General features: G+C 54.6%; 1 protein-coding gene across 1 annotated transcript in view; it reads right to left on the bottom strand.

Moving 5' to 3' along the window:
* Nucleotides 1-664: 664 nt before the first annotated feature.
* The window catches only part of PTK7 (protein tyrosine kinase 7 (inactive)), a 45561-nt gene continuing 22598 nt past the window's right edge, over nucleotides 665-23627 (bottom strand). Inside the window, exons 2-20 of the mRNA XM_064164058.1 lie at nucleotides 17854-18250; nucleotides 17242-17344; nucleotides 16596-16786; nucleotides 14709-14856; nucleotides 13590-13720; nucleotides 13064-13330; nucleotides 12691-12824; nucleotides 12187-12322; nucleotides 11929-12048; nucleotides 11210-11359; nucleotides 10841-10991; nucleotides 9891-10018; nucleotides 9314-9517; nucleotides 3475-3630; nucleotides 3075-3307; nucleotides 2273-2353; nucleotides 2041-2192; nucleotides 1785-1963; nucleotides 665-1509 (exon numbers count right to left, since the gene is read on the bottom strand). Coding sequence (XP_064020128.1) covers nucleotides 1349-1509; nucleotides 1785-1963; nucleotides 2041-2192; nucleotides 2273-2353; nucleotides 3075-3307; nucleotides 3475-3630; nucleotides 9314-9517; nucleotides 9891-10018; nucleotides 10841-10991; nucleotides 11210-11359; nucleotides 11929-12048; nucleotides 12187-12322; nucleotides 12691-12824; nucleotides 13064-13330; nucleotides 13590-13720; nucleotides 14709-14856; nucleotides 16596-16786; nucleotides 17242-17344; nucleotides 17854-18250 — 3222 coding nt within the window. The 3' untranslated portion in view covers nucleotides 665-1348. The remainder of the gene's footprint in view (nucleotides 1510-1784; nucleotides 1964-2040; nucleotides 2193-2272; nucleotides 2354-3074; nucleotides 3308-3474; nucleotides 3631-9313; nucleotides 9518-9890; nucleotides 10019-10840; nucleotides 10992-11209; nucleotides 11360-11928; nucleotides 12049-12186; nucleotides 12323-12690; nucleotides 12825-13063; nucleotides 13331-13589; nucleotides 13721-14708; nucleotides 14857-16595; nucleotides 16787-17241; nucleotides 17345-17853; nucleotides 18251-23627) is intronic.

The following is a 23627-nucleotide window of genomic DNA, read 5'->3' as shown; positions in this document are numbered from 1 at the left end:
GAGTTCAGGACCAGGTTGGACAGGCCCTTGAGCAACCTGGGCTAGTGGAAGGTGTCCTTGCCTCTGGTGGAGGGGTTGGAGCTGGATGATCTTAAAGGTCCTTTCCAACCCAACCCATTCTATGGTTGTGTGACTGAGGCTTCTTGTGTAGCCTGCCCTTTCCTCTCCCCAGGAGGCTGTCAGAGCCCTGCCACTGCCCTGGGACACTGGCACAGAGAAGGCTGCAGGAGCCTTCCCAGCATCCAGTGCTGACCCTGCGCGTTCCTCAGTCCTCCGAGAAAGCAGAGCTGAAATCTGCTGTGTGAAAACACAACTTGCTGGCTGCAAAGCTGCCCCAGGGCACAGGGCTGGCAGCACAGCCCCCATTACAAAGGACAAAAGTTGCCCTGGCTACCTAAACCAGAGGGGAAGCTGTCAACACGTCTGCAAGTGGTTGCTTGCAGGGAGTCCAAAAGGGACACCTCTCTCCTGAGACACATGTCCCTCTTGAAGAGCCACCCACGACTGCCCAGAGAGGCAATCAGTGCTGAGGCAAATTGCTCCCTCAGGGCACAACAGGCTGGGAACAGCATCTTGGATCCAGCTGGGAAGGGGGCAAAAGCATTCAGGACAGGAGAGATGACGCCTGAGGAACGAGCCCCCAGCAGTTCCCAGGAGCCATGTGTTTAAAAAAAAAGCCTTCTTTATTGAGAGCAACATATAAAAACTCAACAAAACCCAACCCTTCTTGGCTGCAGTACCCTCCACTCAAGCAAACTAACCCACACTAGGCTGCATTCCAGTAAGAGAAATACTATGGTAGGGAGGAGAGGCAGCGCTTTGGACAGGAGGGAGAGGGGTGCTACCCGGAGTCATCGTACAAAAAAAGGCACGGGGTAGTTGGAACAGGTGGTGAGCTCCTTCCTCTGCCAGGCACTTCGTGTTCTTGCTGGCTGGCCTGTACCCACAGGGTGCAGGGGAGGCAGGCATGCCTAGCACAGAGGAGGGAAGGGGTCCGATATGCATGTGGTGAGTGGAGACGGAGAGCTTGGTGCTGGAGCCCAGCTCCTGCCAGGTGGGTGAGAGCTGCCCTTCATCCACTGCAGCGGCCCAAGAGCGCAGGGCTGGGCAGGCAGAGAGCAAGAGGCAGTATGGGCTGTCTTTTGGGACCTGTGGAGGAGAGGGATGGGGGGGCCTGGGGTACACTGGCTTGTGCTTTGAGTCCAGCAGCTGCTGGTGCCGAGGTGCTTGCTGGCGCATCGGGGTTGGGCTTAGCAAGGGGCCCACAGGACTGCCAGGGAGTCCCCAGGCACCTACAAGACCTCCCTGTCCACCCCGCTGCATCCTTCCCCAGCAAGGGTTGGGATGCTCAGGCTTTGCTGTCAGCTGGGCTGTCCCCGAGGGCGGCGGCAAGCTCGCTGAAGGAGGGGCGGTCCTTAGGGCTGGGCGCCCAGCAGCGCTGCATCAGCTTGGCCAGGCGGGAAGGGCAACCCTCGGGCTGCGGGAGCTTCGTCTTTCCCGACTGCAGACCTGACAAGAAAGCAGAGGCCAAAGGGCCGCTGGGAGGAGGGCGATCCTCTCCGCAGGGTGCCAGGACAGCATCTCTCCACGTGGGCTCGAACAGCTCCCCAGCCAGAGCAGCACCGTGGGAAGAAGGAGGACACGAGCCAGTGTGGAGGGTTGGGAAACTACCCCCCAGAAGAGTGTTGGCTCTTAACCTGCTCCGCCCAGCCTGGCTGGCTGCCACCAGCACACGAAGAGGAAGCGCCTGCAGTGCTAGGGACAGCACGAGGCACTCCACATACCTGCTAGGACCTCATCGTCTGCCATGGAGGTGTAAGGCAGCTCTCCCTGCATGAAGACCTCCCACATGAGCACCCCAAAGGACCAGACGTCTGACTTAGTGGAGAACTCATCCTCCAGCACAGCTTCAGGCGGCATCCAGCGCAGTGGGATCCAGGCTTGGCGGAAGTGGTAGTACTCACTGCAGGCAGGGCGGGCAGGCAGTGAGACTGGTGCCATCCCATCCCCTCCCAGACCCCTGCCAGGCTGCCAGCTGACCTGTTGTACACATCCTTGCTGAGGCTCAGGGATGAGACCTTGACCTGCCGCTGGGCACTGACCAGGCAGTTCCTGGCTGCCAAGTCCCGGTGCACGAACCTGCCATTGGAGAGGTGCTCCATACCCAGGGCCACCTGTGAGCAGAGAGACACCTGACCCCAGAGAGATGTCAGCACTGGCTGCCCTACGCAGGATCCTCAGCCCCACGGCACTTCCAAAGCTGCATTATCACCTTATGTTTGGTTGTGAGGGGCTGGGGCTTCAGAGACTCATCTTTGCTCTTGGAGATCCTCAGGAACTGCTTCAGGTCCCCCTGGGAGACAGAAAGCAAAGCTCAGAGGCAGCACCTCTTCATGCTGCCAGCCACATCAGTCCCTGTGATGCCCAGATGTGGCAAGCCCTCAGATCTTCATCTCCTGGGCCACAGTCCCCCCCTGCTCTCCTGATCCTGCAAGGCAAGCCTGTAGGGCAAACCAGCCCTTCTGGTCACTTCTGGGCCTCAAATGGGTGAGATCAGAGTGAGCATGCCTGATGTTTCCAAGAGTTTTTTCATGCCCCAAGATTTCTCAGCCATGAACTCCAAGCCCTCCATAGCAGCCCTTAGCATTCACAGCCACTCTCCATAGCACAGAGTCCCACAGCCTAGCTCGGCTGAATCATAGAATCATGGTGGTCTTAGGCTGATGGTTGGACTTGATTTTAGAGGTCTTTTCCAACCAAAACAGTTCTACAGAATGCACTGAGTTGGAAGAGATCCTCAAAGGCCATCTTGTCCAGCCTCCTGGTTTATGTCCTGGTCATAAACCAGAAATTAGGAGGATATGGAAGAGGATGAAGTCATTTCAGTCTTACAGGAGAGTCTCATTCCCCCTGAGACTCCTCCACATTTTGGGAGCAGTGCTTATCTCACACTGGTCTCCCTACACCTTGCTTGCCCTGGGTTGCCAGCCTGGACTGTGCTACTCTTGCAGGCTTCATGCCCATCATCTGACCCTCCTCCTCCTCTCTGCAGGCACCGCTGAGAGGGCTCTTACCAAGTCCACATACTCCAGGACCATGTAGTGTGGCTCTGCCTCACGGCACAGCCCCAGCAGCCGCACCACGTTGGAGTGGTTCAGCTTGCCAAACATCTCTGCCTCTCGCCGGAAGTCCAGCTGCAGCTGCTCGTCCCGCGTCTGCAGGCTCTTCACCAGGACCAGGGCTTCCCCCTCACCATCCTCTGCACCTTTTGCTTTAGCCAGGAAAACTTCACCAAACTCCCCCCTGCCTGGAAGCGTAGAGCGGTAGATGGGAAGACATGAGGGCCGTGTGTGGACTGCACAGCCAGTGGCTGCGGGGCGCTCTGTACCCCGGCACCCAGTGTCCCAGCCAGGACAAGCTGGGCTGTCAGGCACAGGCTCCCTGCTGCAGCGGGGTCAGGGGGGCACAGCATACCCAGGGTCGTGATCGTCTGCAGGTTGGAGCGCGGAAAGTGCATCTTGTCCGCAGTGCTGTGCCGCTTGCTGGCCCCGGAGCTGCTGCCCAGGTTGGTCAAGGCCACTTCTTCCTGGATCTCGGCTGTCATCTGCCCGTTCTGCAGCACAGCACCACCTGCGGGGCAGCACAAACGGCTTCAGCATCCTGCCAGGCCACGCGGAGAACATCAGTCCCTTCTGGGGTGGACACTCCCAGGCAGCCAGCTTGATGTCTGCATTTCGGGCAACAGAGTGGCCTTCACAGTTGCCTCCTCTGGGCTCACATCTGATCTGACCTCCAGCAGCCTTGCAGCCACCCCTGAAATCAGACACTGAGCAACACCTTTGGCCTCAGAGCCAACGAGCCTCATCTGGCCTTCTCCATCCCATGCCACTGAGCCACTCAGAGTGGCTACATCCAAACTACCGCTGACAAAAATCCTGCAGGAGAGCAGCAGATCAGGTGTGGGAGACAGAGGCAGAGCAGAAAGGACCCTGCTCACTGTAACGCGGTCTCTTGATGCCCAACGTGCTCTCAAGTCCTTGGCTGCTGCAGTCTGACCCTCCTGCAAGCCAGCAATGCTCGTGTCCTTGGTAATCTTGAACCTGTCAGATCAAATCAGCCTGGAGTTCCCTTTGCTATCTGGGTTAAAGCAGTGCTAGGAAGCACTGTCCTTGCGATCACCTCCAGCGAGCTTTCTGCTCAGGACCTCCATCAGAGATTTCCCAGGCACAAACAGTGCCCAGTGAACAGGGCAAGCCACAGAATCAGAATGGTTTGGGTAGGAAGGCACTTTAGACATCATCTGCTTCCAACCCATCTGCCACAGGCAGGGACATCTTCCACCAGACCAGGCTGCTCAAGACTTTGAACACCTCCAGGAAGAGGGCATCCACAACCTCCCTGGGCAATTCCAGAGGGGACAAAGCATTACTGTCTTAAAAAAGTAGAGAATCCTACAGGCATCTGTTAGGGGAAAGCCATAACGAGAGCCAGCCTTGACTGTGAATACATTTACTGCTTGGATCAAGCTTACCACGAGGAAGAGGCACTTTCCATAAGCTGAAGGCAGGAGTGGGAAGGTAAAGTGGGGCAGAGCACCAAGCTAAGGTGGCTGCTGCACGTGCAGCATCACGCTGTGTTACTGTGCGTGCTCCCACTCCAGCTAGCTCAGGAGAAGGCGTTAATGAATCATCTGGCCATGCAAAAGGACTGAATCACAAAAGTAACACTTGACCCAGTCTGAAGCAGGATCATAAAACTGTGACCTTTGAGATCATCCAGTCCAGCTGCTCACCAGGAGCTCACAATTCCACCACTACTGCTAAGCCACAGCCCTCAGCACCACATCCGCATGTCCTTGAAATACCTCCAGGGATGGTGATTCCACCACCTCCCTGGGCAGCCTGTTCCAATGCCTGAGAACCCTTCCTGGGAAGAAGATGTTCCTAATATCCAGCCTGAACCTCTCCTGGCACAACCTGAGGCAGTTTGCTCTTGTCCTGTCTCTTGTTGCATGCCAGAAGAAACCAACCCCCATCCTGGCTCCAACTTCCTTTGAGGTAGTTGTAGACAGATTTGTTTGACAGGTGTCCAGGAAGCACAGGTACAGGGATAGAGACAGAGAGAGTGAAAGACTTAGGCTTAGGACTACTAAGAGGTATAGAATAAGGACAGGGACAGGGCTAAGGAATGGGACAGAAACAAGCATAGGGACAGGGACAGGGATAGGCACAGGGATACAGATAGAGGTATGGATAGGGATAGTTGTATGTAAAGGCATGGGCAGAGAGATAGAGACCCCCCCACCTCGCTCGAACCTCCTTTCAGGTAGTTGTAGAGGGCAATGAGGTCTTCTGTCAGCCTCTTCTCTAGACTAAACAACCCCAGTTCCCTCAGCTGCTCCTCTTAAGACCTGTGATCAAAGCCCCTCACCAGCTTAGCTGCTCATCCAGCAGGAATCCCACTGCCCCTAATCTCCACCAAGAGGTGCTGTATGGCAGCATGTGCTCTCCAGGCATGCGTACAAGAGAGGCTCCAGCCCACCCTGAGCAGCTCTGACCATGCACACAGAGACAGCAGCTCTGTCACTTGTTGGCTTGGAGGTGTGAAGACTGAGATATGCTGCCTTAAGAATCATGGACTGGATGATCTTGGAGGTCTCTTCCAACCTGGTTGATTCTATGATTCTATGGCTACTGACAGCTGTCCTCTCTCACATGCCAGAGCAACATTCGCAGGAGACCATAGTGAAACACCAGTACCTATCCTACAAATCAAAGCTTGATGCTGCTTCTGCTCTCCCTGGTTTTAAGCTAATTAGTAGCAAGCCTGCTTGACCCTGCACTGTCTGCACTCGTGACTGATAGCGTCTCAAGACTAAGAAGCTTGAAGCCAAGAGGATAACGCAAGACAACCACTGCAGCCGTGCCAAGAAAAGACCAAAGCCTGCAGAACTTGGAGTATGCTGACACTGAGAGATGGCACCAGCAGGCAGCAGTGACAGACACATCTGAAAGCAGACATCTTCATGTTTCACAGAGCTCTGACGAGACAGTTGGCAACCAAAGGACTCCAAAAATGATCAGGAAGCTGAGTTTGAGCATACAGCAGATCAGAAGAGAACCAAGCAGAGAGGAGCTGCCTGCATTGCCCAACTGCCTGCAACACCAAAGTATCTCCTGGAGAAAGAGTCATAGAATTGTTTCAGTTGGAAAAGACCTCCAGGATCACCCAGTCCAACCATCCACCCAAGACCACCACAGCCATTAAACCATGTCCCACAGTGCCACATCCACACACTTCTTGAACGCCTCCAGGGATGGTGACTCCACCACTTCCCTGGGCAGCCTGTTCCAATGCCAGACCAAGAGCCACATGCCAACACAGAAATCAAATGCTCCCCTCAGAGCCCACAGCTGGTAACTTCTCCAAATGCTATTTCTGTATTCACCCCTAAAAACCAGAAGAGTCACACAGAGGGACGCCAAGAGCAGACACCCTTGGCACAGAAGACATGGCACACCAGGGACATGATCTCAGAAGGTGACGGACCTGTTAGGAGTGCATGGATCCATAGGAAGCATCCACTGCAAATCCATAGGAAGGTTAAACCCCTCTGAGGCCACTGGAAAAATCAGCCAGCCAGGGGGTACTTGTCACTTGATGCCGAGGCACTTCAAGTCACACAGCTACAGCAGGACCACATCAAAAGGAGGAAAATGAGCCGGACCTTGAAAGACTATGGTGAAGGAAATGACTCCACTGCAGCTGAGAGCAAGCACAAATCAGCTCTGCACAAAGGCTGTGAAAGCTCCAAAGAGGAGTGCAGACATCTGGGCAGCAGGGCCTGCTTGCAGCAGGGAGGATGCGCCTGACAGCTAAACCGACTCCAAGTGAAGGGGATGAGAAGAGGCAAACTCTGCCAGAATAAAAAGAAGACTATCATAAAGAAAGACCAAAATCAAAATATGAGATCATCTCAAAAAGGATAAACAAAGTAAAAGGACTTGATATCCAGAGCCTCTTGGCACAGGTGAGCTGCCTGCAACTTGTCCAAGGGAAGAGCTCACAGTGACAGCAGCAGCAGAGCACAAAGCTGCAGAGATCTTCCTTCATTCCTACTCCCAGGACGTTCCCCACAGCCAGACTTCTCTTATGGAGTTGTAGCTCCATTCAAAGTACCAATGCAAGGGGAACAACAGGAGACAAAGCCAGCAGTGATGTTTTGCCAGGAGGTCACAGCAAACCCCAGGATCAAGATATGCTGTACGCTGGAGAAGCGAGAGGAGGAAGCATGACATCTGCATGACGCAGGAGAGGAGATGCAGGCAACTGTAAGGGCAGCAAACTCAGCTGCACCCCACCACTTACAAATCCTGGCTGGTATGAGTGGTGCAAGGCCAAGCATGACACCAGGACAAAGAGCTCCAACAGCTTTTGGCAATGAAAATGCCCCAGAAATCTCCTGGATCTCTGAAGGAGTCAGGCACAATAGATACCCAGCTTAGTCTGTCTGCAGGGTCTCATGGGAACAGCTGTTAGAAAGCAGCTCAGCTGCCACAGGACAGGAGGGTAAATCCTCCAGTGGACACACAGAAAGTAGGAACCAGGGTAGTACAATATGCTGCCAACATGGAAAACGTGCTGCTGGCAGCTGTTTGCCAAAGCCACTGACTCAGCTAGCATCAAAAGCACAAGCCAGATGTGGCCAGCTGCAGAGGGCAGCTGTGTACAGGAAGAGATTAGGTCATGGCTGGTCTTTTCCAACCAGGCAAATCTGTGATTCCATGACACTGGGAAATGGAGGTGCAGCCAGAGGTAGGTACAACATTAGGCCTAGGAAAAACACCCTGACCCTGTCTCTCCAGAGCAAGCTCTGTGGACAAGAAACTGAAGCCTGTGGCACAGCTGGAAGCAGGACACAACACAGGTGAGTCACTCTGGATACACTGTTCCTGGTCTCAGGCTCCCCATCTCAGAAAGGTGATAGTGCAACCAGAGAAGGCACTCAGACAAGTGCTCAGACAGAGAAGAGCTCTGTGCTCCAGAGCACAGCTAACAACTTTGAAAAGCAAAGAGAGAGCTTCTAGATACCATTTTATGCTCTGGAAATCCTTCTTGGAGGTTGCTGTAGGTGCTCAAAACTCATGTGGGCTTTCAAGACTACAGGGCGAGCTGACAGCAAGAGTTGAAGGCTGTTGAGTGAAAAGTCTTCCACTCCAGCACCAGGAGCTGCTGAACTGGGATTTGAACACTCCAGTAGAGCACTACTGCTTCGTTACATTGCAGCAGGGACCCCCTGCTCCTCCTGGCACCGGGTGTGTGTGATGCTGTGTATGAAGGCTGCAGAGGAGGATCAACACAGGGCTCAGCAGACAGAGATGGCCATGTGCAGGGCTGGGATGCAGGTTTCACATGAGCCCACTTATTTCACAGAATGCACTGGGTTCGAAGGGACCCTCAAAGGTCATCTTGTCCAATTCCCCTGCCATGACCAGGGACATCTTTAACTAGATCAAGTTGCTCAGGCACCCATCAAGTTTGACCTTGAATATCTTTAGGGATGGGCCCTCCACCACATCTCTGGGCAGCCTGCTCCAGGATTTCACTACACTCATTGTGAAGAACTTCCTGATGTCCAATCTAAATCTTCCCTGCTCCAGTTTCAAACCACTGCCCCTTGTCCTATCACGTCAGGCCCTTTTAAACAGTCCCTCCCCAGCCTTCCTGTAGGTCCACTTCAGATACTGAAATGCAGCTATAAGGTCTCCTTGGAGCCTTCTCTTCTCCAGGCTGAACAACCCCAATTCTCAGCCTGCCGTCCTCATAGGAGAGGAGCTCCAGCTCTCTGATCATCTTTCTGGCTCTCCTGTGGACCTGCTCCAGCAGGCCCATCTGCTTCTTGTGGACACAGTACCCCAGGTTAAGGCCTTACCAGAATGGAAGGGCAGAATCACCTTTCTCTGTCTCCCAGCCAGGCTTCTTTTGATACAGCCCAGGATGCCATTTGCCTTCTGGGCTGCAAGTGCACATTGCTGGTTCATGTCCAGCTTCTCATCCACCATACCCCAAGTCCTCTTCTGCAGGACTGCTCTCAATTTCATCATTCCCCAGCCTGTATTGATGTTGAGGATTGCCCTGACCTAGGATTTCTCATCTGGCAGCAGATCTCTGCCACCAGCTATAGCCAAAAACAAGACCAAGAAACTCCTAGGGTAAGGGTGAGTTTCCTGGGAGCTCCTTGCTTCACAGCCCCTCTAGCTCAGGGCTAAGGGGCTCAAAGTGAAGTTTCCACCCCAAGGAGTGCCAGCCTCACCGTTCAGACACTCCATTTCAGGCTCCTCGCCCTCTGGGTGCTTCTTCAGCCTCTTGGCTTTTCTCCGCTTCTTACAGTAGAACATCAGCCCCAGCACGATGATAATGTAGGCAACAGCTGCCCCTACTGAAAGCCCAATGGTCTGGATCATCTTGTAGGGTGTGTGGCTGCCTGGTCCCTCATCCTCTTCGGCTGCTGGCTTGTCTGTGGGGCAGAGAGCACTAAATCCACAAGGGTCCAGAGGGGTTTCCCAGATCCTGTCCAGGAATGTGCTAAGAGTGAGAAAATCCACTTCCTTCCCCACTCTTCACCCACCCACAGAACGCTGGGCACAGCCCATGGCACACTGTGCTGCATCCCAGTGGAGATCACAGGATGGCAGGAGTTGGAAGGGACCTCTGGGGATCACCCAGTCCAGCCCCCTGCCAGATCAGGATCACCTAGGGCAGACTAGGCAGGAAGGCAAGCAGGAAGGTCTGGAGAGTCTCCGTGAGTGCCCAGCAGGCCATGCAGCAAGGGCCAGAAGCAGAGCCCAGCGCTGGTGGGGACGCCGCGAGGCCGCGTGCCGTGCCCTTACCTACGACGTACAGGAAGGCCTCGCGGTGCTTGATGTTGCAGCTGTTGCCGGCGATGCAGGTGTACTTCCCAGAGTCCTCGCTGGTCACGTCGTAAATCACCAGGGAGCCATTGGGCATGATCTGAATCCTGCCAACCACACATAGCCCTTTGCAAGCACCAGAGGGCAGAGGCAGGCTTGAGACACCTGCAGCCCCATCATCCCCAGGATGCCTCAGCCCTACGTCCCCAGGTGCTGTTACCACAGAACCGAGGAAAGGTAGGGGTTGGAAGGGACCTCTGAAGATCAGAGTCCAACCTCCCTGACAGAGCAGGGTCACCTAAAGCAGATCACACAGGAACACGTCCAGGCAGGCCTTGAAAGTCTCCAGAGTCAGAGACACCATCACCTCTCCAGGCAGCCTGTTCTGCTACCCTTGAAGTTCCTCCTCATGTTTAGATGGAGCTTCCTTGCGTTCAAGTTTATGCTCATCACCTCTTGTCCTGTCACTGGGGAGCACTGAGAAGAGTCTGGCCCCATCTTTCTGACACCCACCTCTCAGATATTTGTAAGCATTAATAAAACCCCACTCAGCCTCTTCTTCTCCAGGCTAAACAGCCCCAGCTTTCTCAGCCTTTCCTCATAGGAAAAGTTCCAGGCCCCTCAGCATCCCAGTGGCCCTGCACTGGACTCTCTCCAGTAGGTCTTTGTCCCTCTTAAGCTGGGGTGCCCAGCTGGGTTGTCATGAATCTCAAGCTGTGCAGTACTCAAGAATAAATAGCTGTTGCCCAACTGCAGCTTAGCAGAAAGAATAACCTTAGGGGCAGGAAAGTCCAGGCTCTGGGACATGGAAACAACTGACTGTGTGTCCCGCAGGCTGGGAACCCAAGACCCACCAGCACCCACACGTTGGGTAGGTTTGGGGAGCATCATGCTGTCCCATGCTGCAGTTTGGAGTGGAGGCTGTGTACCTGGGCAGGAGCTTGCCGGGATCCAAGAGCTTGTCCTTCCCTTTCCATTGGATGTGTGGCACAGGGTCTCCCTCTGCCTGGCACTGGAACATGGCTGTGTGCCCCTGGTACACTGTCATGGGTTCTGGCTCTAGCTTGAAGGTGACGTAAACTGAAGGCAGAGAGCCCAACAAGAACAGTCAGCTCCTGGGCATGGTGTTGAGCTCCCGCAGGGTAGCAGGGCCAGCACATGCCCTCTTGGGCTGTATGTAAAGCACTGACAAACCGAGACACCCAAGTGCCATGGGGCAGACTCGGAGTCCAGCCAGAGAGATGGCAGCGGGATGTCAGCCAGGCAGGACACCCCTCTGCCTGCCGCAGGGCCCTCACCTGCTACCACAAGCTGCACGGTGGCACGGATCTCGCCTTGCGGGCTGTTGGAGGCAATGCAGGTGTAGTTCCCCGAGTCGCTCCTGCTCACCTTGTGGAAGGACAAGATGCCAGCATTGTGGCTGACATGGGATGGCAGGCTGCTCCCATCTGCAGGATGCAAAAGAAGGGATCAAACACACAACCGTAGAGAATGGTTTGGGTTGGAAGGGACCTTAAAGAACACTTAGTTCCAAGCCCCCTGCCACGGGCAGGGACATCTCCCACTAGAGCAGGTTGCTCAAGGACATGTCCAACCTGGCCTTGAATGCTTCCAGGGAGAGACCATCCACAACATCCCCAGGCAACCTGTCCCAGTGTCTCACCACCCTCACTGGAAAGAGCTTCCTCCTAACATCCAGTCTCAATCTCCCCTCTGCCAGTGTAAAGCCACTACCCCTCGTCCTGTCATTACAAGCCCTTGTAAATAGTCCTTCCACATCTTTCTTTTGGGCCCTCTTCCAGTACTGGAAGGCTGCTATAAGGTCTCCCCAGACTCTTCTCTTTTCCATCCTGAACAGCCCCATCTCTTGCAGTCTGTCCCCATAGGGGAGGTGCTCCACGTAGGCTTCCCAGGCAGTTGCAGCACCACTGCCTTGCCCATGTTGGAGGTGAGCCAATACAAAGTTCCTGGGACCCCAGATCAGAAATAAGGCCTATCACACCCAGCTCCCACTCACCCGTTTTAGTCCACTGGATGGTGGGTTTTTCCCGGCCAGTGGCTGAGCAGGACACTGTCACCTCCTTATCAAACTCCATGCACTGCAGCGGTTGGGGCGGTGGAGTGAACTTCAGATTCTCTGCGAAGGGACAAAGATGTGCTGTCAGATCCCCGCAGCTGCAGCAGGCACCAGAGCTGGGGCGTGGATCCGTGCCCACAGCCTGCCAGGCAGAAGAGGAAGCCGGGAGGAGAGGACGCGCGGCGCCGGTCGGCGTACCCAGGACGTGCACCCGCGCGTATCCCTCGATGCTGCCCGCGGGCGTGCTGCTGACGCACTTGTACAGGGTCCCGTCGTACACCTCCACGTTGTTGATGCGCAGCGTCCCGTTCGCAGAGATCTCAAACCTCGAGTCCTGCCCGCAGGGGGGGAAGGGACAGAAACGGCACCGTCACCAGCCTGGTGACACGCCTGGGGCTCCGCCAGCCCACTCACACCTCGGATAGACACAGCCCTGCTTGCACCCACATGGAGCACTGAAACGAGCTGCAGTAACTTGTCACTGCCCCGCAGGTACAGGACTGGCTGCCAGCCAAGTGGCTAAAGACAAGCCAGTTGTGCACCCATACACCAGTAGGAGGGAGATGGTAACAGGGACATGGCCAGAGTGGGAGTGACAGTGATGCTGGACCTAGGAGCAACGTGGGAAGCAGCAGAGGAATAAGCCAAGCAGGTGCCTGGCAGAAGCACCCACGAGTGGCAGGGCCCACCCCATTGCCTCACCTCAGAGATGGAGACACCATTGCGGTACCAGGTGACGGTGGGTTTCAGGGAAGCCTTGCTGAGGCAGTGTAGGTATCCTGGCTTGCTCTCCTCCAGCTGGCTGTCCTTGGGCATCTCCACCCACTTGGGCACCGCTGGGCACAGAGGCAAGGGGTTATGCAGGGCTACTCACCGCCCCTCTGGCCAGCACCAAGGCATCCCAGACAGGCAGTGTGAAGCCACCCAGGTGGCCTTGCAGCCCAGCCATGAGATGTGCCTCTCTATCAGTGAGGTGATGCACATCCCAATTCAGCTCATCCCAGCCCAGCTCATCCCAACTGCCCCTCCTGTAGCCCCACTGTCTCCTCCCAGCCCTTCTCAGAAAGCTGCCTACTCGCCACAATGATGTTCAGCTCCTGTTTCTTTTCTCCAGCCTTGTTGGCAGCATGGCACGTGTAGGTCCCTGCATCCGTCTCGGTGATGCTGGTGAAAATGAGCTGCTCTGCCTCTTGGTACACCCTGCCAGTAGTGGGAACTCGTTCCTGGTTTCTCTCCCACCAGACCTGAGGTGGGGGTATGCCTCGTGGGGCAGTGCAGGCCACTCGGTGCCCTTGGTTCGCCGTCAACACCTTTGGGGTGAAGGGTGCCATTTCTTCTATCTCTAAGAGGTGCAATAGAGAGCAGGGCTCAAACAGAGCAAGAAAGTGTAGCCAACCCACCGGCAGTACCATCTCCACAGAAGGCACCAGCTGAGGGAAGGCCTGCACAAGCTGCATTTGCTCTACTCCTCCAGGTAGCAAGGATGAGCCATTTCACAGATAAACCAAGTACTGACCCACTGCTATATTGTCCCACAGCTCCAGAGTGACACTGCACCTCTAGACCCGCTGCCCACCCTGCCATCAGCCCCAGGATCTCACCTGCCAACCTCAGAGTCGCCTTCAGCACAAGAGCTTTCCCCCTCTGCCCATGGCCAACGCACTTATAGACACCGGTGCTGCGAGCCCTCACCTGGGTGATCAGCAGGGAGCCATTGGCAAAGATGGTGGTCCTGGGCACATGGGGAGAGGCAGGGCTCAGTGGGCATCTCTGCAGGACATAGACCAGAGACACAGCCCTGTGATGTCCTACATGAGCCCTTGGAACCAAGAGGGAGATTTTGTGCTGAGTCAAAGCTTCCCAGTGCAGGGGGAGCAGCACATGTAAACCAGGAGATGGTGGGACAGGTGCTGCAGGGAGGGAATGAGCTAAGAGAAGTCTCCTTCTTGGAGAAGAGCTGACTTTCACCAAAGATGCAGCACCATAATAGGGACAGATCTGAAAGCTGGCACAGCCAGGAAAGGGGACAGGGGGACCAGATGGCACCTGGGAACTGCCAGGCCACAGGGCATCTGGCACCCAGATAGCACCACTTGCCTTGCATAGTCTGGCTGAGAGACATCCTGGGCTCCAGGACCACTATCTGTGGACAGCCTGAACTGGGAGATGTCCCCAGATCTGGGGCTCAGAAATATTCCTAGCTCTAGGGATCACCATGAAGTGGCATCTGAAGGTGCAAGACAGCCATAAGCTGGCCCAGACGTTGGTGCAGATGCTGGAGACTGGGAGGTATCCCCGAGTCTGGGGATCACCACCTGCAGGCATCCTGTACTGAGACATGTGCCTGAATCCAGGAATTGTCCCAAGTAGGTGTCTGGGGCTTGAGCTGTCCCTGGCTCCACAAAATCACCACACATACACATCTGGGGCTGGGAGACATCCCCAACTCTAGGGATCATCATCTGTGGGCATTCAGGACTGACAGCCCCATAGGGCTTGAGGACAAAATGCTTGCTGAGTCCTGTGCAGATACAGGTCATGCACAAGCACCAAGACCCTGCTAACCCCAAGCCAGCCAAGCTCAGAAACCAATCCCAAAGGCCAGCTCGATGTTGAGTGCTTGCCCTTGTGCACAGACAGGGTTTGGTCTCTGACTGTTGTTCCTGGAACACGGTGCCCTTTTCTCCCAGCCCTGCCCACATCACTGGGGTCCCTGTTACTTGGATTTGTTGGTGATGGGGCTGTCTTCAAAGAGCCACTCCTGTGTGGGAGGAGGCACAGCTGCAAACTGGCAGTCAAACATGGCCTCTTCATTCTTGGTCACGATGAGGTCCTGCGGGACGACCACTGCCTGAGGAAAGCTCTTGTCTGCAACGGCAGAGACCACAGGAGGTTGAGACAATCCGAGTGCCTGCGGTGTCCCTTCACCAGAGCTCTGGCTGAAACCTGGAAAAGAGCTGGGGGCATCTTGCAAGCACACTGTGGGCCTGAAGGAGGCAGGCATGCCAGCACGGCTGCAGTTATGCAGTCAGAGCCTCAGATTGCATGGCATGGCTGCTCTGGGGAAGGCCCCTTCTGCTTCCAGCAAGGCTCTGGGCACGCTGGGTACCAAGCAAACCCAGCAAACCCATCACCAGACTGAATATTGCCTTACCTAATTCCAAACACCTCTCTAAGGTCGATGCCTCGGGCTCTCCATGGGCCTTGCATCCAAAGGCCAATGGGATGTTTCATCCATGTGGCACAACAGTGATGCTGGTGTTAGCAAAACCAGCAGCACCTACAGCCTCCAGGGCCCAAACCTTGTTGGAGTAAGGGTACCCTGGTGCACTAGTACCAGAGATGACAGCACAGACCTGCTCCAGAAAGATGCAGGGGAAATCTGACCCCTGTAGACAGGGTAAGGTTCAAACCCAGCCAAGTGTGTCGGGCTTGTCTCTGGCCACAGGCTTTGCAGAGAAAGTCCTACCAGACTGACACTTTTGGGCCCCTCACTACAAGAAAGACATTGAGGTGCTGGAGTGGGTCCAGAGAAGGACAACAATGCTGGTGAAAGGTCTGGAGAACAGGTCTGGTGAGGAGTGGCTGAGAGAAGCTTAGTCTGGAGGAGGCTGAGGGGAGACCTCACTGCTCTCTGCAGCTCCCTGAAAAGAGGTTGGAGTGAGGTGGGGGTTGGTCTCTTCTCCCTAGTGTCAGGTGATAGAATGAAAGGAAACAGCCTGAAATTGTGCCAGGGGAGGTTTAGGTTGGATCCAAGAGTGGTCAGGCACTGGAACAGGCTGCCCAGGGAGGTGCTGGAGTGACCATCCCTGGAGGAGCTCAAGAAACATGTGGACATTGCACTCTGAGACACAGTTTAGCAGCCATGGTAGTGTTCGGCTACGGTTTAGTGGCCATGGTGGTGTTCGGCTACGGTTCAGTGGCCATGGTGGTGTTCGGCTACGGTTTAGTGGCCATGGTGGTGTCAGACTACGGTTTAGTGGCCATGGTGGTGTCAGGCTACGGTTCAGTGGCCATGGTGGTGTTAGGCTACGGTTTAGTGGCCATGGTGGTGTTAGGCTACGGTTCAGTGGCCATGGTGGTGTCAGGCTACGGTTTAGTGGCCATGGTGGTGTTAGGCTACGGTTCAGTGGCCATGGTGGTGTCAGGCTACGGTTCAGTGGCCATGGTGGTGTTCGGCTACGGTTTAGTGGCCATGGTGGTGTCAGGCTACGGTTCAGTGGCCATGGTAGTGTTCGGCTACGGTTTAGTGGCCATGGTGGTGTTCGGCTACGGTTCAGTGGCCATGGTGGTGTTCGGCTACGGTTCAGTGGCCATGGTGGTGTTCGGCTACGGTTCAGTGGCCATGGTGGTGTTAGGCTACGGTTTAGTGGCCATGGTGGTGTTAGGCTACGGTTTAGTGGCCATGGTGGTGTCAGGCTACGGTTTAGTGGCCATGGTGGTATTAGGCTATGGTTTAGCGGCCATGGTGGTGTCAGGCTGATGGTTGGACTCTATGGTCTTTCCCAACCAAAGCAATTCCGTGACTGCCCTGCAGCAGAGCGGAGGCTGCTCGCAGAGCAGTGAAGGAGATGAGCTGCTGGGCCCAGGCAGCCAGGAGAACTCACCGATGATATTCAGCGTGAAGTTGTTGTGGCTGCAGACGAAGCCAGCGGCATTGCGGGCACAGCAGGCGTAGAGGCCGTTGTCGTCGGGCCCGGCGCTCGGCAGCGTCAGCGTCCGCTCCTTGTTGCTGACAGAGTAGCTGCTGCGGCTGTCGGGGAGCGCGGCGCCATCCCGAAACCACTGCCACGTGGGGCTGCAAGACAGCAGCGACAGGGTGACCAGAGGCAGGGCGGCAGCTGGGCTCCCCAGAGAGCATGTATGCAGAGGAGACAGCCCAGAGATGGCCCTTCTGCCCGGCTCTCCAGCCCCGCTGCCACCCCAGCACAGACACCAAGCTATGAGACATGCAGCCAAGTGGATGGGACATGACTGGAAAGCAACGGAGAGTGACTGCAGCACACCAAGCAGCTCAGTGACCGGACTGGGACAGTCTGTCCTTACTGTGCTTCTCGCTACACGGCCCTGAAGAAGCCATTTGCCTTCTCCCCCGGTGGTCAGCCACGGGCTCAATCCTGCCCTTCACCTTCCCTAGACTCTACTGAATCCTCACAGGAGAGAGGAGAGACAGAGAGAAAGGGGAAAAGCACCCAGCAAAAGGTGCAGGGGGGGACCCCTGGCAGGGTCCACTCCGCGGGAGGCAACCCTTACCGTGGGTGGCCGTCGATGTGACACCGCAACACCACCGTGGAGGAGGGCTGGATCTCAGCGACACTGGCCGGCTGCTTCAGCACCACATTGCCTGTCTCAATCCCTGTGGGATCAAGGAATGTCAACACAGCTGCCTCTCCAAACCCACAGATACCAGGCAGATGCTGGCTCAGGAATAACTGGTGCAGGCAGCAAGGGCACAAGTATGCTTAGAGACACATAAGCCTTCAAGCCAGCGTGCAGTAAAGGGACATCCGCTCTGTAAATGTCCTATTTTGCCTTGTGTAGTTTTTTCCTGAGGGACAAGAGGGGCTCTGGAAGGACACACTTGGTGCAGTAAGATCCCCATTTCATATACACAGGCAGAGCAGGCAGCAGGAGAAAGAGCCTCTGACAGCTTTGCAGTCGTCAGAAGATACGCACGAAAAGCATGACAGCTGTAGAGGAATCCTACTTGCACAGTGCATACCATCCCGTCCCCACCTCGCTCATTACAGGCAGCCTAGTAAACCTGGTTCCAGCCCCAAGCCCTCTGACGAGAGCGCCTCCCCCTGCCCAGGGTGGGCAGCGCCCGCTGCGGCGTGTGCCTCGCTGCCCTCTCTGCACACTCACACTTGATGTTGAAGGACGCGTTGGCCGAGCGGCTCTCCTCCCCGCTCAGCAAGTTCCTCGCCACACACTGGAAGTTCCCTGCGTCCCGGTGCCGATCCACCGCGGCGAACTGGAGGTTGCTGCCCTCCTTGAAGCGCTGCTCCGTGTCCTGAATGGGGAGCCCGTTCTGCAGCCACTCGAACTCCACGCCCGCTGGCTCCTTCACCTCACAGCGGAGGATGGCGCTGCGGCCGTGCAGGGCGTCCTGGGAGTACGGCTCCTTGGTGAAGAGGCCTGTGGCCTGAGTGCCCACAGCTGCGGGCACAGAAAGGATGGCACAGTTAGAGCACGGGGAGGGAAGCAAAGGGCAGCATGGGCTGTTCTCAAGGGTCTCCTCCACACAGCCGAGAGCACTGTGCTAGCAGAAACACAGCCCAAAGCACACCTAGAACCATAGAGTCAACCAGGTTGGAAGAGACCTCCAAGCTCACCCAGTCCAACCTAGCACCCAGCCCTGTCCAATCAACCAGACCATGGCACTAAGTGCCTCATCCAGGCTTTGCTTCAACACCTCCAGGGACACTGACTCCACCACCTCCCTGGGCAGCCCATTCCAATGCCAATCACTCTCTCCGCCAACAACTTCCTCCTAACATCCACCCTAGACCTGTCCTGGCACAACTTGAGACTGTGTCCCCTTGCTCTGTTGCTGGTTGCCAGGCAGAAGAGCCCAAACCCACCTGGCTACAGCCTCCCTTCAGGTAGCTGCAGACAGCAATGAGGTCTGCCCTGAGCCTCCTCTTCTCCAAAACTGATCCCCCATGGGGGAGGTCAGGCAGATCTCAGACTCCAACACAGTCACTTTAAGGCTGTCTTCTCCAACACTCACTAGGACAGGGCTGCCTGAGCTTGTTACAAGCCAAGGAGAGCCCTCTACTCTCTGGGGTGTTAGGATGCAGCCCCTGCCACCCATCACTGGCTGCTTCACTTCCAGCCTGCAGAGAGGTGTCCTGAAGTGTAGGAGCCAGGAAGTCAGTCACTGAAACACCGGAGAGCAAGCAGATTCCTGGGATGTGTCTGAGGTGCTCTCGTCCTGATTTCTGGAGCAGGACCTACGTGCCAGCTAGGCATCAAGACTGCCCCACATGGGAAACAAACACAGGCTGCTTCTAGGCATTCCTCAAAGCTTCTCTCCTTTGGACCACAGAATGGTTTGGGTTGGAACAGACCTTAATCATCATCTAGTTTCAATCTCCTTGCCATGGGCAGGGAAACCTTCCACTATATCAGGCTGCTCAAGACCCTCTCCAACACCTACAAGGAGGGGCCATTCACAACCTCCCTGGGCAACCTGTTCCAGTGTCTCAGCACCTTCACTGGAAATAATTTCTTCTAATATCCTGTCTAAATCTCCTCTCTTCCAGCTTAAAGCCATTCCCTGTCACCCCATCCCAAGCTTTCTTGTAGGCCACCTTCAGATACTGGAAGGCCACTATGAGGTCTCCCCAGCACCTTCTCTTCTCCAAGCTGAACAGCTCCAACTCTTGCAGCAGCGCAGGGGAGGCCCTCCACTGGACCAACTCCCACAGGCCATGCTTCCACCTCACCTCCACACCTCAGGAATTACCCAGAGAAAAACCAAACCACCGAGCTCTGAAAGAAAGATTGCCCGTGGGAATAGATGCAGCAGCTTCTGGAGCACAGCACAAGAGGATGCAGCAGTGACACACCTCAAGCTTGTGATGAGAATTCAACCCACCTGTAAACAGGAGGGGAAACAAGAAACTGCAAAGATTTAGCCTAAGGTCTGATAGTAGACGTGGGATGGTTCTGGAAGGCTGGATGCATCTCTCTGCAGTGGCAAAAAAGCTGAAACATCCTTCTCCACACACTAATCCCCATGCAAGAGGGAGGTGGAGCAGCCTGTGTTTCCCTAGGCATTGCCAGACACAGCTGCTGAGGGACCTCGCATGCTCCTAAGCCTGGTTGCTGCCTCGCTGCAGTCAGCCATGCACACACTCTGCTCCAGTTACCAGTTGCCCGTAGAAAAGAAAATAGACAAAGGGCAATTCAAGCACATGTCCATTGCTGTCAGACTCTGTTCCAGCACCCTGCTCTGCAGGGAAATGGGCCAAGGCAGGCAGATTTCACCACTCATGAAGGTGAACAAGAAAGTGGGCAAAGTGGTGCTTTCCCACCATCACATGTAAAATGGCATCAGAAAGTGGTTGCCTGGAGGAGTTACACAAACAAGCCCAGCTGAAGGACAGTTCACAGAATCACACAGAATGCCAGGTTGGAAGAGACCCCAAGGATCATCTGGTCCAACCTTTCCAGGTGATAGTATAGTTTAAATGAGGTGGTCCAGCACCCTGTCAAACTGAGTCTTGAAGCTGCCCAGTGTACCTCTTGGGAGATGATTCCAGTGTCTAACTATTCTAATGTTGAAACAAACTTCTGGAGTCCAATTGGAATCTCTCCAGAAGTAACCTGTACCTGCTACCTCTTGTGTTTTCCGTGGGACTTCTTGTAAAAAGGGAGCCTCCACTCTCCTGGCAGCCACCCTTTAGGTACTGGTACATGGAAATGAGGTCTCCCCTGACCTTTTTCTTCTCAGGGCTGAACACACCCAGTTCTCCCAGCCTTTCTTCTCTCAATGTCTTTCTTCAGTCGTTAAGGTCCCTTCCAACCTAAACCATTCTGTCTGTGATTCTGTTTCAAGAGCCAGCATGCCCAAAGAACTTTCCCTCTCCACTTAACTGAAAGTGTAGGAAACAGCTATGGTCTGTAACAGTTGTCTCATGAAGACCACAAAACGAGATTAACACATCAGATAAACATGTCCCAAGGTAACCCAATGTGAAGGAACATGTGTTCTCACACAGGTACACAAACCTGCTTCCCTGAACATCACAGCTGTCTCACCCAGAGCTCTGCACAGCGGTGGCAACCACCCGACCCCATGCAAACACAGCTACACACTCCCGAGCACAACAGCGGCAGAGCATCGGCAGCTGAGCTCATGACAAAACAGGTTGCTGGGAAAGACAAAAGGGGAACAGGACAGTTGAATCCACCCAAGTTTGCATCTACAACAGCTGGGGCTGTCCTCTTCCACAGATATGCTTCAGGGCAGCACTGCAGGTGTCCATCAAACCACTGTCTGTATGGTACAGAGCGTGTGCAAGGTGGCAGCGTGCGTTAGGAGAGGCCAGGAAGAAGAGGGATGGATCAGTTCTCCTCATGGCATCTCAGCATCCCATATCCTCTCACAGTCATGCTAGTGCTGGAGCTAGCAACAACCACCTCTCTCTGAAGGCGTAGGCCACTAGGGCACTAAGGCATGATAATGTAAATGAATGCTGGTTTAGGTGCTTCCAGCATTAAATTGCCAGCGTTAGAAAAGCAGCAGGACTTGCTTCCACACTATCACTGCCACCACAGCTGCATTTCACCCAGGGCTGGGCAGCTGCGAGCTTCAGCAGCCTCATCACATGCATCCTGCTGCCTCAGAATCCCCCATGCCCAGGCTGGAGGACATGATGAAAGCTTGGCACAATCTCCACACAGGAAGCATGGATTTTACCAGGTGTCAGGAAACACAGGTCCAGCTCCCCACTGGATCAGGAGGAAACTATTTATGTCCTCATCTTGCAACCCTGGGAAAGGGACTATTTCAGCCCTGGAGAGAGCATTGTGATGAACACCTTAGGAGCACAAGTGGTAAAGCAAACTGTGATAAAGAAATGTGAAAGTGTAATAAGAGCCAAAACCTTGTGCTTTGTTTTGACAGTGGTATCCAAGGTGCCATGGACTGGACTGGCTACACAGGCTGCAAACCCATATCCCAAACACATATCAGATCTGAGTTGCAAGAAAAGACTGTTAGCAGCTAGATGTGGTCCAGTCATTTGGGGATGGAAGACACAGAAACCCAGAGCCGGTTGGACAAGGCTTGAGCAACCTGGTCTAGTGGAAGGTGCCACTGCCCTATGGAAGTGGGATGGAACTAGATGATCTTTAAGGTCCCTTCCAACTCAAACCATTCTATGACTCTATGATGATATTCTGGGGGCCTGTAGGTACCACTGTAATTTCCCTACACTTACTCATCACTGATTGCCTTGATGGGAGGATTTTGCATGTCAGTTAAAGATCCTGTGGGTAAAACCTCACTGGGTGCTTTGAAGGGTGCTGCATTTCAAATCTGCCTATCTGCTGTGACAAAAACTTTCCCCCAAAGCTTTCTGTAGCCACAGCTGAAATGGCTTTAGGCTAGAAACATACATTTCCCTACAGCCAGGAGTGACTTGTGTCACATAAATATAGACTCATAGAATGTCTGCAGCTGGAAGGGACATTAAAGATCATCTAGTTCCAATCTCCCTGCCATGGGCAGTGACACCTCCTGCTAGACCAGGTTGCTCAAAGCCTCATCCAGCCTGGTCTTAAACACTTCAGGGGTGAGTTGTCCACAACCTCCCCAGGCAACCTGTTCCAGAATCTCACCACCCTCATAGCAAAGAGCTCCTTAATGTCTAATCTAAGTCTACCCTGCTCTAGTTTAAAACCACTGCCCCTTGTCCTGTCACCACATGTTCTTATAAACAGTCCCTCCCCAGCTTTCCTGTAGCCCCCCTTCAGGTACTAGAAAGCTGCTCTAAGGTCTCTCCAGAGCCTTCTCTTCTCCAGGCTGAACAGCCCCAGCTCCCTCAGCCTGTCCTCGTAGGAGAGGTGCTCCAGCCCTTTGATGATGCAGAGAATGGGTGTTTGCCAGTGTACACATTTGAGACTGCTGCTTGGTACGGGCTTTGTGGGACTGTGGCTGGCCCAGCTGTGTTAGCAGGGGAAAGCTCTGTGCTGGCTTGGGTTCACCAAGCTGCCTTCCAACAAACTCGGTGCTGCTGACTATTTTTGGGGATGGCTGTCGCTAAGGAAAGACAAAGAGGCATTCTGCCTCTTCCCAGCAGTTCCAAGCAATGTGGCCCAGCTCTCAGCTTGTGAGACCACAGCAGAAGCATGCTGCTTTGAAGGTGACCAGTCAGACTGAGCAGTGGGCACCTTTGCTCTCTGCAGATGCTCTGTCATCTGCCAGCTCAGGCAGTTCTGGCAGCCTCCAGTGTCTAAGTCATGCATGACTGTGGCACTGCCACATTGGTGCCAGGAGGTCCTCTAGCTGGATGAGTGGAACAAGCAGAGGTATTTTGTTCTTCCTTCAGTACAGAGGGTGATGTCTTTTGGCTTTATACAGGTCTTACCCAAAGACATCCCACACAGACTCTGCTTGGAAAGATTTCTTGAGCCTCTGTCTTGAAAGTCCAGATGGGATGAAGAGGATGTGTGAACCCTCCTGACTGCAGCCATTTCCTGGACCAGGTTGAACATTTCCAGAGGAGACATCCACAGCCTCCCTGGACAACCTCTTCCAGTGTCCCACCACCCTTACTGGAAAGAATTTCCTAATATCCAGTCTAAACCTCTCCTCCTCCAGCTTCAATCCATTTCCCCTCATCCTATCACAAGCCCTTGTGATAAGTCCCTCCTCAGCTTTCTTGTAGCCCTCTCCAGGTACTGGAAGGCTGCTCTAAAGTCTTCCCAGAGATTCTCTTCTCCAGGCTGAACAGCCCCAAATCCCGCAGCCTGTCCACACAGAGGAGGTGCTCCAACCCTCTGATCATCTCCATCACCATGCTCACCATAAAGCAGATCATCTCCTCTTCTGTTTAGCCTGGAGAAGAGGAGGCTCAGGGGTGACCTTATTGCTGTCTACAACTACCTGAAGGGTGGTTGTGGCC

Source organism: Pogoniulus pusillus, chromosome 25, assembly GCF_015220805.1.
Source record: "Pogoniulus pusillus isolate bPogPus1 chromosome 25, bPogPus1.pri, whole genome shotgun sequence".
NCBI lineage: Eukaryota > Metazoa > Chordata > Aves > Piciformes > Lybiidae > Pogoniulus > Pogoniulus pusillus.
The sequence above is the reverse complement of the archived record's forward strand: the minus strand, read 5'-3'. Positions and strand labels throughout refer to the sequence as shown.